The sequence below is a fragment of the Salvelinus sp. IW2-2015 genome, unplaced genomic scaffold, assembly GCF_002910315.2.
Source record: "Salvelinus sp. IW2-2015 unplaced genomic scaffold, ASM291031v2 Un_scaffold1499, whole genome shotgun sequence".
NCBI lineage: Eukaryota > Metazoa > Chordata > Actinopteri > Salmoniformes > Salmonidae > Salvelinus > Salvelinus sp. IW2-2015.
This window is the reverse complement of record NW_019942947.1, coordinates 184,188-201,980: the sequence shown is the minus strand read 5'-3', so window position 1 is coordinate 201,980 and position 17,793 is coordinate 184,188. Positions and strand designations below refer to the sequence as shown.

The 17,793-nt window shown below is 41.0% G+C and overlaps 1 protein-coding gene and 1 long non-coding RNA gene across 2 annotated transcripts; one reads left to right on the top strand and one right to left on the bottom strand.

Moving 5' to 3' along the window:
* Positions 1–367: 367 nt before the first annotated feature.
* On the bottom strand, positions 368–6,677 carry LOC112071037 (tumor necrosis factor receptor superfamily member 14-like). Its single transcript, XM_024138494.2, has 5 exons — positions 6,457–6,677; positions 1,549–1,638; positions 1,061–1,186; positions 649–807; positions 368–454 (listed from the first exon to the last, which is right to left on the bottom strand). Exons 1-5 carry the CDS (start codon positions 6,491–6,493, stop codon positions 426–428), a joined length of 441 nt encoding a protein of 146 aa, XP_023994262.2. The 5' UTR covers positions 6,494–6,677; the 3' UTR covers positions 368–425.
* Positions 5,673–16,050, top strand: LOC112071040 (uncharacterized). Its single transcript, XR_002894011.2, has 3 exons — positions 5,673–5,758; positions 13,387–13,597; positions 15,006–16,050. It is a non-coding gene; the product is annotated as an uncharacterized lncRNA (long non-coding RNA).
* The last annotated feature ends 1,743 nt before the right edge of the window (positions 16,051–17,793 follow it).

The following is a 17,793-nucleotide window of genomic DNA, read 5'->3' as shown; positions in this document are numbered from 1 at the left end:
GTACGCGCAATAATAGTCAAATAGTGTCACACACCTTTTTATCTCTTGAATGTTTTGGCATGCAGAGTCCAAAAAAAGCCACTTTCTGAGAACTTTCTACAATGGAGCAAATATGTATGGAAGGTTTTGTTCAAAAGAGGTCGCTGTCAAAAAAGTGAAATGAATTTTAAAATGGATTACCATTAAGCCAGCCCTTAATTATATTGTCACCACAAATCTGGTTGCCAGAACTGAATATAGATTGCTATCAGAGCATTGATACTGTTTAGCATGAAATTATAATATCATCAATGTCCCAATTAGTTTTAAAGAAAAAATAAAACCTAAAGCAATTTAATAAACTCTAGTAACAACAATGAAAACCTACTCAGATCCAAGCAGTGCAGTCCACCATTTGTCGAGTAGAAAGCCATGCTGACCACTCCTCACACATGGTATCTGGTGTCTCTATTTCCTATAAAAATGAGAATAAACAATGTTATGTTAAAAAGATAACAATTGTGTTGCTGGAGAAGTCAAAATCACCTGAGGTATGACTTCACTTCAAAAAGAAACCAGAGAAAGAACTACTAAGCTATCTAGAGCCCATGTTAAATTCATCAGAATTATTATGTCCTGTACAATATTTAGCCTCTACTTCATACTTACCAGGTGATTTAGTACTCTGTCCCGGTGAACAGTGTGTATGTTCTACTGCAAAGCTACACTTAGAGTTGGATGAGTAGCTTCTACAGTAGAATCCATCTAGAACGTCGCAGACTGTGTTACTTGTTGGTTTGCACTCTGTCTGAGTGAACAGGCCCTGTCCTGGAAAATATCAGGGTTGATTCATTTCAGTCAGAGGACTACTTATGAGAAGGCACCTTATACCCTTTTCACACTATTGAGGTGACCTGAAACGTAAGACACTGGCTCAGATATTTTATTTTTTACATTGTACTTTCCAGTTGGTGGATGCAGAACCAAGCCAGTGCCACACAACTCAGCTCAGCAGTGAAAAGTGTATGATGTGTACTGCTAAAAGGAAAGATGGGAAGGTTTGGAAGAAATGTAAATGTACCTGGGTCACAGGGACTGCAGGGAAAGCACTTGGTTAGACCATTGRCCTCGTTCATGAAGGTCCCTCTGATACAGGGYATGCAAGATGTGCTGGAATCCAATGTACAATCTCTGCGGACCACCAAGCCTAATCATAGAAAATAAAATGTAACTTATTGAGACGTTACATATTTCCTTTAAAAGGTCAGTTTTCCACTTTTTAACATTATATTCACTATCTCCACAAMCATACCAGAATGTAGTGAAAAAGATAGAAGGGTCCTAAGAAAACGACACCCTATGATGTCACAGGGGGGTCATAAAAAATGTAAACACAAAGATGCAGAGAGCTGTTCCATGAAACATGCATTTCACAGCATGAGACTGAAATACTGTATTGTGAGATTSTAGGCTACCTCCCCCTTGTTTACTGTTAACGTATTTCTCCTACCCGTTGTCTGCAATTGTAAACAAAATCGTTTTTAAAGATGAAGCATTCATTTACATTACCTTTATTACACATTGGGCAGCACTGACCATCATTAGTTTTATATTCTGCAGGACCACAATCCTTTCCAAATACAAGCACAAAATGAAAACCTGAAACGACATAAAATATATATAGGCTAAGTGGCAGTCTGTAAAGCCATGGTCACATTGGCAGTTTGAAGTGACTCAAATACAATTKTTTGGCATATCCAATTATAATCTGTTCTTCATCCTGCAGTCTAAACAGCCAAAAAGCACATGGTGTCAGATATTTCAAGACACATTTCAAACCACCTTCGTAGGTGGTTTGAAGTCAGATACAAATCTGTGACTTGTGTCTGAACGTTCAAATCTGATTTATTTCAAGTCGTTTTTAGACTGTAATTTTGGCATATCTTGTTGCTTGCTAGCTACTCTGACAGTTTGACAAGAACATGTGGTAGCTAATTAGCTTCTAAATTGGGCTCCCAAGTGGCGCAGCGGAGGCGGAACTACAGACACCCTGGTTCGAATCCAGGCTGTATCACAACCGTCCGTGATTGGGAGTCCCATAGGGCGGCGCACAATTGGCCCAGCGTTGTCTGGGTTTGGCTGGTGTAGGCCGTCACTGTAAATAAGAATTTGTTCATAACTGACTTGCCTAGTTAAATAAAGTTTTTCTTTTTTTAAGTGTGAATGTGCAAGAAAGCTAAACAGGTACCTAGCTAGCTAGTTTTGGCTAGCCAAAAAGGACTAATTTTGAAAGTTGGATTATCCTTTGATGCTTTAAAAGTGTTTTTACACAATGATTTTGAACATTCAAAGCAACTGGAAAACATCCATGGCAGGCATTGTTGTCACCTTAGGTTGTTACATAACTTCTGAGTGATGGGAAGCAGGAGCACCACCACCAATCAACCTAAACCACTACGCACACCATAGAAATAAGAATGAATAGAACAGACTTTGAAGCTCTAACCCTGGCAATTGACTGGTAAACTCATGGGTACACTTGCAATGGCTGCCTGATATTGTGATGCAATAATTTTCATAACATTTTGKAATGTTTTATCAACTGATGCTGGATTGCCATGGTAATGTAGATCGTTAATTCAAATAATGCTAACTGATGTGACTCATGAAATGCCATTTATTTCTTTGCAAAATGGCTGCCATTCCACCCATTATGCCATCATAGACTTGAATGGAAACGCCCTTTCTATCCGTTCTTATTTCTATGGAGCACACGCCTGTCATTACTATGATAAATAGTCGAGCCATGTGCAGAAATTGACAGCTTTCTGACTCTAAACACACATCTGAATCAGTCATTTGTAACTTGGTGTTTGGACAGTCACTGTTCCTAAACGTATTCATCGTCATGCCACAGCCTTGACAATAGCACAAACCGGCAGGAACGTATAATTAAAACGGCATTTAGAACTAACTTTCCCAACTAATAAGTGGAAATCTACTGGACAACATCGATCTAGACGTCGAGTCAAGAGAGTATTTACACTAAAATTCAAATCTGCATCCACACTTGCCAAGTTTGACCTGAAAAGAGCAACCGACACTTGTGACCGAGTAAAAACAGTTTCAAGTTGGATATTCGACGGATATTCACACTTTCAAACCTCAATAGCTTTCAAACCACTTGAGCCACAGACTCCAAATAAGTGTCATGATGTTGGAARAATTGTGCACAACATTGCACAGGTCTTATTTTCACGATTTGGACATTAATTCGCTTTCCAAAGCTAATAAAARTYTGGAAATGTGAGCAGCATTTTGTATTCCTAGTTGAATTAGTTAGGGAGCGTAAACAAAGTACAAACTTTTTTTTACATTACAATTTCAATAGCTCCTTGGTCATGTGACCTACTGACCTCAAACAGGATTCAGCATGTCCACTTACTACCCTTCTATATTAAACACCCTTTGGGTTGTCCATTTTCATCTCACACGTTTTTACATGACTTTAACATTTTCTTGAATTTCTATAGCTCCTTGGTCATGTGACCTATTGGACTCAAACAAGGTTCAGAATGTCGACTGACTACCCTTCTACATTGCTCACCCTTTAGTTTGTCCATTTTCATCTCACACGATTTTACATTTTTCTTTCTAACTTTGTGAATTTCAATAGCTCCTTGGTCATGTGACCTACTGACCTCAAACTACTTTCAGAATGTCCACAGTATAAAAGCACAAGGCGAGACCCAAATGCAGCCACAGGAGGCAGATGGCTGAGCTCCTATATTTATTATAACAAAGGGAGTAGGCAAAGGCAGGYCGAGGACAGGCGAGAGTTTATAAACCAGGTCAGAGTCCAAACAGTACCAGGTGATAGGCAGTCTCGAGGTCAGGCCAGGCAGGGGTCAGAAACCAGATCTGAGTCCAAAACAGTACAAGGGGATAGGCAGGCTGGTAGTCAGAACAGGCAGAGTGGTAAGGCAGGCGGGTTCGGAGTCAGGACAGGCAAGGGTCGAAACCAGGAGGACTAGAAACAAACAGAGACTGGGAAAAGTAGGAGCAAGGAAAAACGCTGGTTGACTTGGTAAACAAGACAACTGGCACGGAGAGACAGGAAACACAGGGAAATATACACCGGGGATAATAAGCGACACCTGAAGGGGGTGGAGACAATCACAAGGACAGGTGAACTAGATCAGGGTGTGACAGACGGACTGGCGGAGACGGGCGCCGCGAGGCATCCAGTGCGGTAACGGGATCGATCCCGGAGAAGCTGGCGGGAGCCCTGGGGAGAGTTCTCTTTTCTTTGTGGAGGGCAGGGCGCCCTGGAATGGGTTCGCCCCGAGAGAGGGGGMCAAGCCCTGGAAATCGTTGTGGTTTTGGCAGAGTCTGGTGAGCTCTCCCTGGCCCTTGAAAATCCGGGGGAGAGGTTATAAATCTCACGCCGGGCCGTACCCATATCCGCAGCAGGTCTCCAAGGTGAACAGCCTCTGGCATGTTATAACAATGTAGGTAAGGGAAGTTGGCAAAAAAGATCTGTAACTTCGGGATAAGGATTGCTCTAAGGGCTGGGTCAGTTGGGCTGAGGTGCGAAGCGGGGCGGGGCTGGGCTCGAGCCGCGTCTAGGGGAACAGTTGCCCCATCGCCCTCCTCTCACCACCATTGTAAGTTTGTTGTGCGGCCCATCTCGCGGTGTCTCGTGTATGGTCTCGCAAGCGGCTGCGTGCGGGGGTTCGTCGGGGTGGTGTCCGTTGGTGGGCCGAAGGCGGAACGGTGGGGGGCTGAATCCGGTGGTTGGCGGCGGCAACTCTGGACATGCGCCAGGCCCTTCTCTCGGATCTCCCCAGCTACGGCGCTCGCCGGCCCCACACATTGTAGGTGGGGAGGTCTCCTCTACGCTCACTAGACTTGAGGCGGAGACTAAACCCATTGGCCCCACAGTGATAGGGGATTGCATGGATCTGGCTCATGCCCTACGAAGTGGGGAGAGGCATCTCCAGCTTGTCTGGGGAGGGAGTCCTACATCTGATGTGGATAGTACCATCCACGCCCATTGATTTGCTGCGGAACCATAAAACGGACAGAAGAAGCCTAGGTTCCCACTGGGCACAGATCACTGAATGTCAATTTGATGAAATTCAAAGGAGCGTACCTACCTGTCGCGGTCGCACTCAAATCACCCGTGGGGTGACTGTGACCCCCTCATGTCAAAGTGAGGAATATCGATGAAGCGCTGGTAAAGGTGGTTCCTAAAATKGACAAACTAAAGGGTGTGCAACATAGAAGGGTAGTCAGTGGACATTCTGAACCTAGTTTGAGGTCAGTAGGTCACATGACCAAGTAGGTATTGAAATTAGAAACATTGAAAATTAATGYAAAAGTGTGCGAGATGACAATTGACAAACTAAAGAGTGCGCAATGTGTAGTGCCACTGAGTGTACATTCTGAACCTTGTTTGAAGTCAGTAGGTCACATGACCAACGAGCTATTTAAATTCTAACATTTAAATCAATAATTTTAAATAGTGCGAGACATAAATCGACCAACAAAAGGTGTGTGCAATGTGTGTCTATGCCATTGGGTTAGCTAGAACCAGTTAACGTTTTAGGAGTAATTGAAATATGAACATTTTGATTTGTCACTTTGTTGAGGGTCCCTAACTGCTGTTGGTGGACATAAGGAAAACTACAGGCGAATATCCAACTTGAAACTGACTTTACCTCGATCACTTGTGTAGTTGGAAGCTCCGTTATTTATTTCGGGTCCGAAACGTCAGGTGAGTACACTAGACTAATTTCCAAGTAACTCTGAATACAAGGCTGTAATAAAAATGTAATTTAATCAACATTTGGGAATTTGGTAGTAATTTTATGGCTCTGTCATTATCAGCTTGAAACTTCTGAATGTGCGCACGACTTCCAAGGCTCCACCCCAACCTTATTTTAATCTAATCAATCTAGTTTAGATAACGTAAAAATATTGTGGTAGCTATACATGCCGACCATGTTTAGGGTTAACTTGATGCTGCTAGGCAAGTAAGGATTCAACACCGATGAAAGCATAATCTTTGCATTCAACATATTTGGCAACATGCATGCACATGGTTGGGGTGGTTGCGAAATTAGTAGCTAATACTGTAGTACAGTAGCTTGTTGATCCCATTTGGGGGGTAGTTAGAATCGCCAATTTGATAGTTGGACTAACGTTATTTGATTTTCATTAGGCCAGTAGCTGAGAGAACCAACTGTATCTAGCTAACTAACTTACAAAGGAGGATACTGTTCAGACGGAAGGCATACCATTTTCACTTGCTGACTTCGCTAATACTGTAATAGCTAGCTAACGTTTGCTGATCCCATTTGGGGGGTAGCTAGAATCGCCAATTTGATAGTTGAACTAACATTACTTGATTTTCATTAGGACAGTAACGTTAGCTAAAATAGCCGGCTAGCTAGATACAGTTCGCTAATTTACCAAGGAGGAAATACTGTTCAGACGGAAGGTATACCATTTTCACTTGCCGAAGAAAAAAATGTCTACGCTCTCTACATTGACGATAGGTTAAACTTTACAGATAATTAAAGAAATAAGTGTTACATTAAATYAATAAGTGTTGTAGTTTCAGTGGAATATAATCTGCAGGCAGCAAAAGCGCGCCGCTCTCAACTGGTTTTGGCATGAAGCAGGCCACGGAATGCTAACTAAGGTATTGAACGACTTGGTTAGTTATTTTTATTTAACTAGGCAAATTCTTATTTTACAATGACGGCCTAGGAACAGTCCAGGCCTTGTCCAGGGGCAGAATGGCAGATTTTTTTACCTTGTCAGCTCGGGGATTTGATCTAGCAACATTTTGATTACTGGCCCAACGCTTTAATAACCACAGGGCTACCTGCCACTCCAGGCTATTCATGATGGGCAATTCAGTAATTATGCACTGTTTGCGTCAGGAGCGTGGGCCTGGGTGGACACAGGCCCATCCACTGGGGCCCTACCAATCAGATTGAGCAAAAASAAAAWTAATTTGAGTGAAATTCTGAAAATATATAAGCAAACGAATAAAAATCAAATATGGGAAAACAGGATTTTTCTTTGCTGGGCAGGCCGTTTGGGATATTTTGGGCAAAGTTAGAGTATACCAAATTCTCCAGGCACCACTGACTATATGTTAAGATTAAGGTCCATGGTGATGTTGTGGGATCATCTGTTTGTTACATTTTAGGGTTTCAGGCCATCTATCAAGGTCATGGTCCAATTTTTTTAATCTGTACACCACAAAACAAATATGCCAGCCTCCAACATTTATTTAAAAATGGAGTCTAGATCACATTTACTATGTAGTGGACAGAAATTGTGCCCTACTGCCTAGTCTAGTTTTCAAGCCAATGAACCACACATTAGACTGGATTGTTCTGATGAATGTCCTKTARGCTTGAATCMGGTAAGCATAATATTCATAAGAGTCAAATTTACAAAAGGTGGGCAGTGGCATTGTCATTATTCTCAAARTATTATTGTATTTTCTTCATCTTGTTTGATCTGGTACTCCCTGTACATGGCTCCATTCTTGTATTTTATTCACGTTACTTAATAATTTTTTTTAACTGCATTGTTAGGAAGGGCTCATAAGCAAGCATTTCACAGTACCGTTGTATTCGGTGCATGTGACTAATACAATTAGATTTAGTTCAGTGCTGGATGTTTCTCACTTGTTCATCTGGACAATTAAAACAATACATGAAACTGTACAATTCCTGCAATTAATCTCACCAGATGTAGGCTCTTATTTTTTTCATAATAGCTACTGTTGTCACTGCTGCWATCACAGCTAGGAACAACACAACAGCAGATTTTATTGCAGCTATGGTCCACATTCAGAGTCKGACCAATGAGTTCCAGKTTTAATTTGCTGAMGCTTCAAGRTATCACATCTATAATAAGAGAAATAGACCACTGATAAATCAACCATTTAGTCACCCAACTTTCAGTTTTACATTATGAAAACTGTTCGCATATTGCAGTATTTGAAGGAAATAACCATTATACATGAGCCACACTTACTGTGTGTRTGKCTGGCAGGATGTWAATGATCCATCTGAATAGGYATCACCAGTACAGTCAGAACACACAGTATCTGTAGATGTTGTTCCTGCACCAACACAGGGTGAAACTCATTAAGGATCCTAACTTGAGATGTGCTTAACTCATGACTGCATAAATCATGCACTGATGTCAATGGAAGATTTGCATGAAGACATACCGGTGTGGCTGATGTATTGAMCAGGTTTACAGCTGCTGTGTCTCTGGGCTGCTCTACAACCATCCTTAGTTGGGTCTAGACAGTAGAACCCCTCCAGTGTCCCACAGACAGTGTCTGATGAAGGTCTACATGACTGCTTTACCTTCAAACCCAAACTTATAGAGAAAACATTATGTTATCTGAAGCTAAATGATGAGGAAACTGGCTTTTGTAAATGTGATGGCGTACTGTGAATTGAGTGCTGTTTGATGCCAGGAATTTCTGTTGCGTGAAAAGAGCCTTGTACAAACCATCCTGATCTCATGAGCTTACATTCTGTTTCAAGCGTACAAGGCTAGTAAAAAGATGCAAAGCCACAAAATGTGCAAATCAGAAATGTTTCACTTACAGTCCATGTCAAGGTTTCAAACTGTTCCATGTTTCCTCATTCCTCTCCAATTTACTGGAAGACACACACACTGGATTTGTTCTCAGGAGTTTGAAGTATCGAGATGAACTGACCTGTAGACTTAATGTATTTTAGTMCCTGTACTGTATAGTAAGAATAGTTCAATTATATTCTGCATAAATATTGCATACACTACCCAGTTAATAAATATAATATAGTAATGTACTTTGGCTGACCACCATTGAGTTCAGTCACCACCATCAATAGTGAATAAAACTGAACTGAATCATAATAAAACATAACCTTTCAATTTATAAATGATGAGATCTTGCTGAATTGAATGACTGAAAAATAACTGTAATAAGCTAATTATCAACWGAGAAAATTGGCAAATAGTTAGAATGGTGCCCTCTTGTGGTGAAGTAGCCTTGGTAGAAAGCAATGTCCTTTCTACCAAAGTCAGCACAGTATGAAGACAGACTATAACTGCTTCACCAATAGAAATCCTCGATCACACTTGTAGGTGACGTCATGGCGACTCATGCATAGAAACACGTAATCGGGTCTAACTGTCGTCTCGAGACGACCTGCGCAGGTGCAAGCCGTCAAATTAAAGACACTTTCGATTTAAAGTAGTTTTTGACAAAAATATAAACGTGCCAGTTTATCACTTTCACTAGGTTGGAGTTATAACATGTTCAAGTAAAGACATTAGCTCCAATCTAGGTTGTGCCTTTAGATTGAGAGAATGTACAACTATGAAGGAATTCTTCTCTAATCGATTTCTCAAACCCCGGCCTGGGGCCTCATTTATAAACTGTGCATATGTACAAAACGGACCCTAAAACATGCGTGTGTCAGTTTTCAAGTAAAAGTTGGCATTTATAAAAACTGAACTTGACATGAAAATGTGCTCACCTTCCCGCAAACTTTAGACCATGCCTATGCACAGTTTCTAGTGGTTGAAGTTTAGCATTGGAAACAGGCAAGTAGACTAGTATTTTGTACAAATGGGGGATATGATGGACAGGCTTATTCATAACAATAAACAGGTTAATAACAAGATGCAATMATTTGCCGTKAATGAGAAGAGAGGAAGTCTATTTAGTAAATCTTTACATTTCAAAATAAAGTGAAGTGGAAACGTCTAGGAGCAACAACAGCTCAGCTGCGAAGTGGTAGGCCACACAAGCTCAAGTGCTGAAGCCCATTATGCTGCTAAAAATAGTCTGACCTCGGGTTGCAACACTCACTACTGACTTCCAAACTGCCTCTGGAACAATTTCAGTACACAAACTGTTTTGTCGGGAGCTTCACGAAATGGGTTTCCATGGCCGAGCAACCAGCCTAAGATCAAGCCTAATATCACCCATGCGCCAACACGTCAGACTCTGGTGAGCAGTGGAAATGCATTCTCTGGAGTTATTAATCAAGCTTCACCATCTGGCAGTCCGACGGACACATCTGGGTTTGGCGGATGCCAGGAGAACGCTACCTGCCCCAATGCATAGTCCCAACTGTAAAGTTTTGGTGGAGGAGGAATAATTGGCCTGGGCTGTTTCTTCCATGGTTCAGACTCCTTAGTTCCAGTGAAGGGAAATATTAACGTAGAATTCTATATATAGTCGAAATAATGTTGGGAGGAACCGCGTTTTATAAAATTAACTATAGTAAAAATTAACCTTAATTCATTTTGAAAGTTTGTTAATTTTGCTTTCCTCTTTGAACTGCCCTGCCTGGCCTGGTCCATATAGACTAGACATATCCAAGTTAAATGTAATCTGAGACACAAAAGCATGATATGTAGTTGGTATGGTTTACATAAGAACAGGATGTTACAAGTGTTAAGATAGAGTAGGTCTAGAGAAACTGAAAGGTTCTGCAATTTCGAATCTCATCACATGAAAAACTTATAGCCCATTTTAGACCTAAATTAGCAACTTTCAGAGCTTACTTATTTTTTCCTAATTATGAAACTACTTAGCATCGTTAGCTAAACCTTCCTCCTACAAGTAACCCTTTTAGCAACTTCCCCCAACAAACACAACCTACCTTTTAACTCTAGCCTAACACCTTTTTAACCTTCCCTGCCTTTAAAACTAACTAACCTATCCCTAGCCTAGCAACCACCCTAACACAGCCTAATCATTATTCGTAATTTTCATACGGTATTGAAATCGTAACATATGTGCGTTGTAATCAAACAACATATAATACGAATTGTAATTCGATAACTATACAAATGGGTGCGCTTGATGGACATCCACAAATGATACTAATTTCGGAAATAGCATATCACACTATGGCATTGTCTCAAGATCCTTACAGAATAATACGAATGCTCTGCGAGGACCAGGTGCAGCGCAGCAGGTGTTTAGCATGAAATCGCATTTAGGGCGCAAATTCTTCATTCTCTCTCTTCTCTCTCTCGTCTCTCTCTCTCTCTCTCTTCTCTTCTCTCTCTTCTCTCCTCTCTCTCTCTCTCACTCAATACAACACAGGTGTCCCCAAAGCGTTGTACAGGTCGCAGTCAGTGTGAGCCAGTTTTCCGGGCGTGGACACCCCTTGGCAATGCACCGACCAGCACTCTATGACCACAGGCCAAACAACCTGTAAGTTCGTCAGTTTGAGGCTTATAGCCCAGAGGTTTTTGGGTTGATGGTCTGTGGCAGTGGTGATAATCTCCCAAGTTATCAGCAACCTAAGATGTGCAGGGAAATTAACGCTACAGCATACAATGACAGTTCTAGCCGTTCTGTGCTTCCAACTTTGCGCGGCAACAGTTTGGGGAAGGCCCTTTCCTGTTTCAGCATGACAAATGCCCCTGTGGACAAAGTAGGTCCGTACAGAAATGTTTTGATGTTCGAGATCGGTGTGGAAGAACTTGACTGGCCTGCTGGCACAGAGCCCTGACCTCAGCCCCATTGAACACCTTTAGGATGAATTGGAAAGCTGACTGCAAGCCAGGCCTAATCACCCAACATCAGTGCCTGACCTCACTAATGTTCTTGTGGCTTATGGAAGCAAGTCCCTGCAGCAATATTCCAACATCTAGTGGAATGCCTTCCAGAAGAGTGGAGGCTGTATAGCAGCCAAAGGGAGGACCAACTCCATATTAATGCACATGAGTTTGAAACAAGATTGTTCGACAAGCAGGTTCCACATAATTTTGGTCATGTAGAGCATGTCACAGCAGTTTAAATGGTACAATGACTCTCTACAGCAGGGGTTCCCAAACTGTTTCATCAGGCCCCCCTTCCAACATTGGGGAACATCCCACGCCCATGTCTATTCTATGGCACAAGCACTGTTCATGACACAAACTGTTCACACCCCCTTGGTTGGTGTAGAGAATTTAGCAGGTTTAAAACATATTTCCACGCAATTCTACACATTTTGTCACGGGTGCAGAGAACATTTGCTTTTTTAAAAGTCATTTTTCTGCAATTCTATACATTTTGCCATGTCTAATGTGGTATTCATGTCACTTTGAGTGTCTCAAACATTACAACAAAATCTATGGGCTAACAAAACCTAGCAAAAATGTTTGTTGACATGGGCTAGTTGATCTGGACATTTCTGACAAGTTATAAATTGCTCTCTATATTATGCAATGCCTGACATGACAGGAAAACTGATGATGCACTACCCAATTTCGAAATTTGCACCTTCGGAATTCTGATCGGTATTAAGTAATAACTCAAAAATGTAAAGCGCGGTGTCACTTCGCTTTGGAAGTTTTGATGCGTATACTAACGTAAACTCGTACACGCCTTGGTCCGTACAATTGCCCTTATTTTAGTGCCCCAAAAACGTAATACTTCCAGATCAACTGTAATGTCAATACCATTGTAAAGCACAATTTCTCCCCTTTCCACCATTATCAATTACATGACCTAAACGCTGCCCGTTTCTGCATAATTCAAGCAGGCAATGAGGCCCGTCGGGTCTTTTAAAAATGGCGGTGGGGAAGCGAAACTGATGCGTGATAGTGAGAAGGACAGATGTTGTGTGGGAAAATTGCTTTTTTCACTCGATCTGTCCAACTTATCACCTTATCGCCTCTAAAATGTAAATAAAACACTATAAAGAGTTTATATAATGTGTCATTACATACCTATTTGAAGGTTTGTGTCGAATTTGAATCTGTTTTTTTGGGGCAGTGCTAAAGTGATCTTAGAAGTAAACAACAATAAACCTAACTTCAATGAGAGATCCTGAAAGTGGTTGAGTCAAGTTAAGCGAGTCATAACAATCTTCCAACGAATTCTTTATTCTGACTGATGCCACAGAATGCTTGCTACAGCTCCAATCATATTATTTTCCAGAACCACAAGAGGATTGTCACAAATATAATCATATTATCAGTTGACTCTGTCCATATCACCATGTCAGCATGTGCTACAATATAATATATCTGTTTTGGTGAGTCTGTACACTAGTGAGTCCGTGGTAACAAAATAAGTTAATTATTTAGAAAGAGCATGCATCCAGTCACTGGCTAGGTTGTACTGGCCTCTAGTGTCAGTAGCATTAACATATATTAACTAAGACTAAACAGGAAGCAGCTGAGTTCAATGTAAAAGAAAGGGTTTAGATAATGTATCTCCAGCAACGCAGGGCTTACATCCGGTCACTGGGTAGGTTGTACCGCCCTCTACTGTCAGTAGCATTAACAGATATGATCTAAGTCTAATCTCAAGCCAATATCAATAGAAGTTTTTGTCATTGATCCACTGATTCTGTGATCCTCCAGGTTGTAGTCCAGCTGCAGGAGGAAGTGTCCCAGAGGAAACAGGAAGTAGCTGAGGTTAAGGGTCAGACGAAGCAGCTCAGCCGGACGCTGAAAGTGGAGAGTAGCCCAGAGGAGTCTGAGGAGAGAGGCCCAAGTCTGCCAGGAGACCAATGACTCTCTGAACCTGCAGAGCAAAAGCAGCCTAGTGGCCCTGGAGTAGATACAGACTAGGGTATGACTGACCTCTCCTCATTCATAGTTATCCTTATCATGCTGTCACCGTATGCAATGATGTAGTAACCAGTGATGTAGTTATAAAAAGAACAGAAAGGCCTGGACACTGTATATGCTCTTAACTACCACATTTAATGACAACGGTTCAATCCTTTTTCATCTAGACTTTATTAGGCCAGCACCTACAGTACCAGTCCAAAGTTTGAACACACCTACTCATTCATGGGTTTTTCTTTATTTGTACTATTTTCTACATTGTACAATAATAGTGAAGACATCAAAATGATGAAATAACATATATGGAATCACGTAGTAACCAAAAAAGTGTTAAACAAATCAAAATATAGTTTATATTTGAGATTCTTCAAAGTAGGCACCCTTTGCCTTGATGACAGCTTTGCACTCTCTTGGCATTCTCTCAACCAGCTTCATGAGGTAGTCACCTGGAGTGTACCTTGTTAAAAGTTCATTTGTGGAATTTATTTCCTTCTTAATGCGTTTGCGCCAATCAGTTGTGTTGTGACAAGGGGTGGTATACAGAAGATAGCCCTATTTGGTAAAATACCATGTCCGTATTATGGCAAGAACAGCTCAAATAAGCAAAGAGAAACGACAGTCCATCATTACCTTAAAACATGAAGGTCAGTCAATACGGAACATTTTGAAAGTTTCTTCAAGTGCAGTCGCAAAAACCATAGAGCGCTATGATGAAGCTGGCTCTCATGAGGACCGACACAGGAAAGGAAGATCCAGAGTTAACTCTGCTGCAGAGGATAAGTGCATTAGTTACCAGCCTCAGAAATTGCAGCCCAAATGAATGCTTCAGAGTTCAAGTAACAGACATCTCAACATCAACTGTTCAGAGGAGACTACGTSAATCAGGCCTTCATGGTCAAATTGCTGCAAAGAAACCACTACTAAAGGACACCAATAAGAAGAAGAGACTTGCTTGGGCMAAGAAACACAAGCAATGGACATTAGAATTCAAGGTACACTTAACCAGTATGGCTACCACAGCATTCTACAGCAATACACTTAGTGGAACTATCATTTGTTTTTCAACAGGACAATGACACAATACACCTCCAGACTCCAGGTGAAGCTGGTTGAAAGAATGCCAAGAGTTTGCAAAGCTGTCATCAAGGCAAAGGGTGGCTACTTTGAAGAATCAAAAAATAGATTTACATCTGGTTTACACTTTTTTGGTTACTACATGATTCCGTTATTTCATAGATTTGATGTTATTTCATATTTGATTAATCTACAATTTAGAAAATAGTAAAAAWRTKCATATTAAAGGATGTGCATATGACCACAAACATTTCTATAGCAATCATGTAATGCATTAGTAAGAGTAAGGCATACTTAATGAGGGATTTATAAAGAGTTTTTGTCATGTCTTACAGCATAAGAGGCTGAGATTGAAGATCATCCAGGCTGTGTTCTCTTCTCCTGGAGCCAAACACCCCCAGACTGCCCCCTGAAGGACAGCTTGTTACATGATTTTGAATGCTGAACTTTAATTAACCAAGCATGTACTTTGAGGGATTTGGGGCCGTTTTTGATGTAGACATGGATGTCGTCTGCAAAACTGTGGAAGAGGACCCCAAGTCATCKGACTACATGACCAAGTGGAAGTAGGCAGAGKATGAACAGGGTGGGGGACACCACAGGTGACTGAGTGGACCTGTACTCTTCTACAATACTTATTCTGACCTATATGTGAGATAGGAGTGGAAGCAGTTCAGGATAGTTCCTGAAATATTGTATTTTCACCCTTCTGTGATCCATACAGTCTATAGTGAAGTTGTATCTGTTTGTTGATGTCCTTGTCTTGTCTGCTTCTCATTGAGCGATGATCTTGATTTTTCTTTGTAGTGTAAAGTTATCCAGTTAACCATGTTAGATGGTGTTTCTCATTTCTGGGGAAACCTTCTCCAAACGCGAACAGCGCATCCTGCACCAGTATCCAGTAAATCTGTGTCTCAAGATATTATCAAGTCCCATTTGGAGTTCCATAGTCTGGGCTGACAAGACTTGTGTCCTGAAGTTATCACACAATTTGACTTTCCCCTGGGAAGAGCAGCAGGTTTCTCACCTCCCGAAGCTGTTTTCCTAGCAAGGTGAAGCTAATTTATACTTCATCACAGTGCTCCTTTCCATTTGTACGACAGTCTGTAGGCTGTAGGCAAGCAGAGGGTTCTCATCACCGATGCTGCTTCTTAATACTCATCACATGGTCCTTCTCATTTTAGACCAGTCTGTAGGCCGTAGCAGAAGCTGATATGTTTCCGCCCTTCGCCGAAGCATCTTACCAGCTGGCGCCACATGAAAAAGCTAGTTATTCGCTGACACAAGTGGGAACCAGTTCAGGCTGAGGAGTAAGTATCTAGAAATCATATTACTTGTCCTACTGGAGGTTGGGTTTCAAAGTGTTTCATTTCTTTACTCTACAATAGAATGTGGTGTAGAAATCCTGTTTTCATATCAACCAGATTCTACAATATCACATTAACATGTAGTGTTAAGATCACACTAGAGATGGCTGCGACCAGCCAGGCCAGTGGGACCAAGATTACAGAATGTTGAGTCCCTGACTTTGACGGGGCTTGAATCTGCGGAGAGAAGTTATTGAAAATTTATCAGAATTAATTACCTCTGGACAATGTTTTGTAGTACAATAGCTTGTACTAATCTTGTTAAAAGATCATTGTCTTAGCATTGATGACTTGATGAAGTTATATACCATATACATTTACTATAAAATATGGTTTGAAATTTTTTAAACTCATAAAAACTTATTCCTGTACACATTTGAGAAACCCTGAAGGTTGCCTCACCATTTTCCAGTTCCCCCAGACAGCATTGGTATTTCCTGATCTGGGATGCCTATCAAATGGAATCAGTAATTAGTAAAACACATTGGGCCAGTTTCGCCGGACAGATATTTACACTCAGTCCTGGACTAAAAGAAGCACATTCAATGGAGATTTTCCATTTTCAAGTGCTTCACATTCCAAAACCTAAGCTAATCTCTGTCTGGGAAACTGGCGCAATAAATTAAAATTCACAGCAGAAGAAAGCACAAACGCTAGTACAATGTGATGAAAGATATCATAGATTTCCAAACATACCTGTGTAGGTATTTGAGGGATCTGTAAAAAAAAGCCAGATGACCAATATTGTAATAAAACATACCAGTAACCATGACGATAACAAAACATAGTAATCTACACTATGAGAATAGAACATTGTGCATTCACAGAGTAAAAACTGAATATCACAGGCAATTGCAAACACATGAATGGTACAAATACAATTCCAGTCATCTTACCTAAGTTTGTCTTGTGTTCTCATTTTCTTTCTCACCATTTTCTTTTATCATTACTAAATAAACAAACACCAGCTATGGTGCATCAGAACAAATAGAACACCTATCAGAACACCAGCTTAGATTCCAGCCTGTGGGGAAGTAGCTACTCCCATTCTGAATCCGACCAAGGAGTTCCTGTTCAATTTCCAAGAATTTTCACATCCTTGTTAAAGACATAAACAGAAGGTATGTTTCTTTACTATTGTATTTTTAATATCTTCAGGGAAATAACTTTTGAACTAACTAATCAATGTCCCAGCTTACTCCTGTGTGGTTGAACAAGATGTTAATGATCCATCTGAATAAGTTTTACCACGGCAGTCAGAACACCACAGTATCCTGAGATGTTGTTCCCTGCAAATATCATGTTGAAATATTAATGAAAAATTCATTTGTCCCATTTATTTAATTCCATTAACTGTAATGATTGTTCACACTGAAATTACCAAACTTGACTAAATTGAATTATGAAACACAATTAGTAATGATGAGACAGAAGACCAACCTGAATTGACTGATGTATGCCAGGTTACAGCTGCTGTGTCTCTGAGGCTGCTCTACAACATCCTTAGTTGCGTCTAGACAGTAGAACCCCTCCAGTGTCCCACAGACAGTGTCTGATCAGTCTACATAGAGCTGCAATTTACCCATAAACACCAATAACCCTGGTCACAGTTGCTAACACGTGTGCCATGCCGTAAAAGACCCAGCTGGGTTCATCAAGGAAGATGAGTCCCGGTACCATGGACACAGGAAAACTGACTTGTAAATTCTGTACAGTGTTTATGATACCCGTTCCTGCTTGGGGAGGAGAAGGTCAA